This window comes from Cariama cristata, unplaced genomic scaffold (genome assembly GCF_000690535.1).
Source record: "Cariama cristata isolate BGI_N322 unplaced genomic scaffold, ASM69053v1 scaffold36452, whole genome shotgun sequence".
In the NCBI taxonomy this organism is placed as follows: Eukaryota; Metazoa; Chordata; class Aves; order Cariamiformes; family Cariamidae; genus Cariama; species Cariama cristata.
The window spans coordinates 1-382 of NW_009605055.1; the positions used below are offsets into that span (position 1 = coordinate 1).

At 58.9% G+C, this 382-nt stretch overlaps 1 protein-coding gene across 1 annotated transcript in view; it reads right to left on the minus strand.

The window, feature by feature from the left end:
• Positions 1-141: 141 nt before the first annotated feature.
• LOC104158228 (zinc finger protein castor homolog 1-like) overlaps positions 142-382 on the minus strand; it is a 983-nt gene continuing 742 nt past the window's right edge. Inside the window, exon 3 of the mRNA XM_009695815.1 lies at positions 142-155. Coding sequence (XP_009694117.1) covers positions 142-155 — 14 coding nt within the window. The remainder of the gene's footprint in view (positions 156-382) is intronic.

Sequence of the window (382 nt, forward strand, 5' to 3'; positions counted from 1 at the left end):
GCACCTCCGCGGGCAGCCGGGCTGAGGCGCACCATGGGTTACTTACCGGCTTTCCCCCTCCAGCCCCGGGCTCCCGTGGTCAACTCTGATCTCGGGGTTAATCGCCATTGCGTAAAAGGCAACATGTGGGCATGAGTGTGTTTACACAACCCTGCCTGCAATGCACAGGCAGCGTGTGCGTGAATACGCTGCAGAATCCACCCGGGAATTGCCACAAGGGCACTCTCCGCTGGTTTTCCCCCTCACGTGGAAGTACGTGAGCAGGAAACCTGCACACGCCACAGCTATCTCCATCAGAATGGTGTGAAGGGGTCTGTGGGGGGAGATCTACTCTACCAAGGGATCCATGGTCTGGAAAGAGCCATCCAGCCACATCCACCCC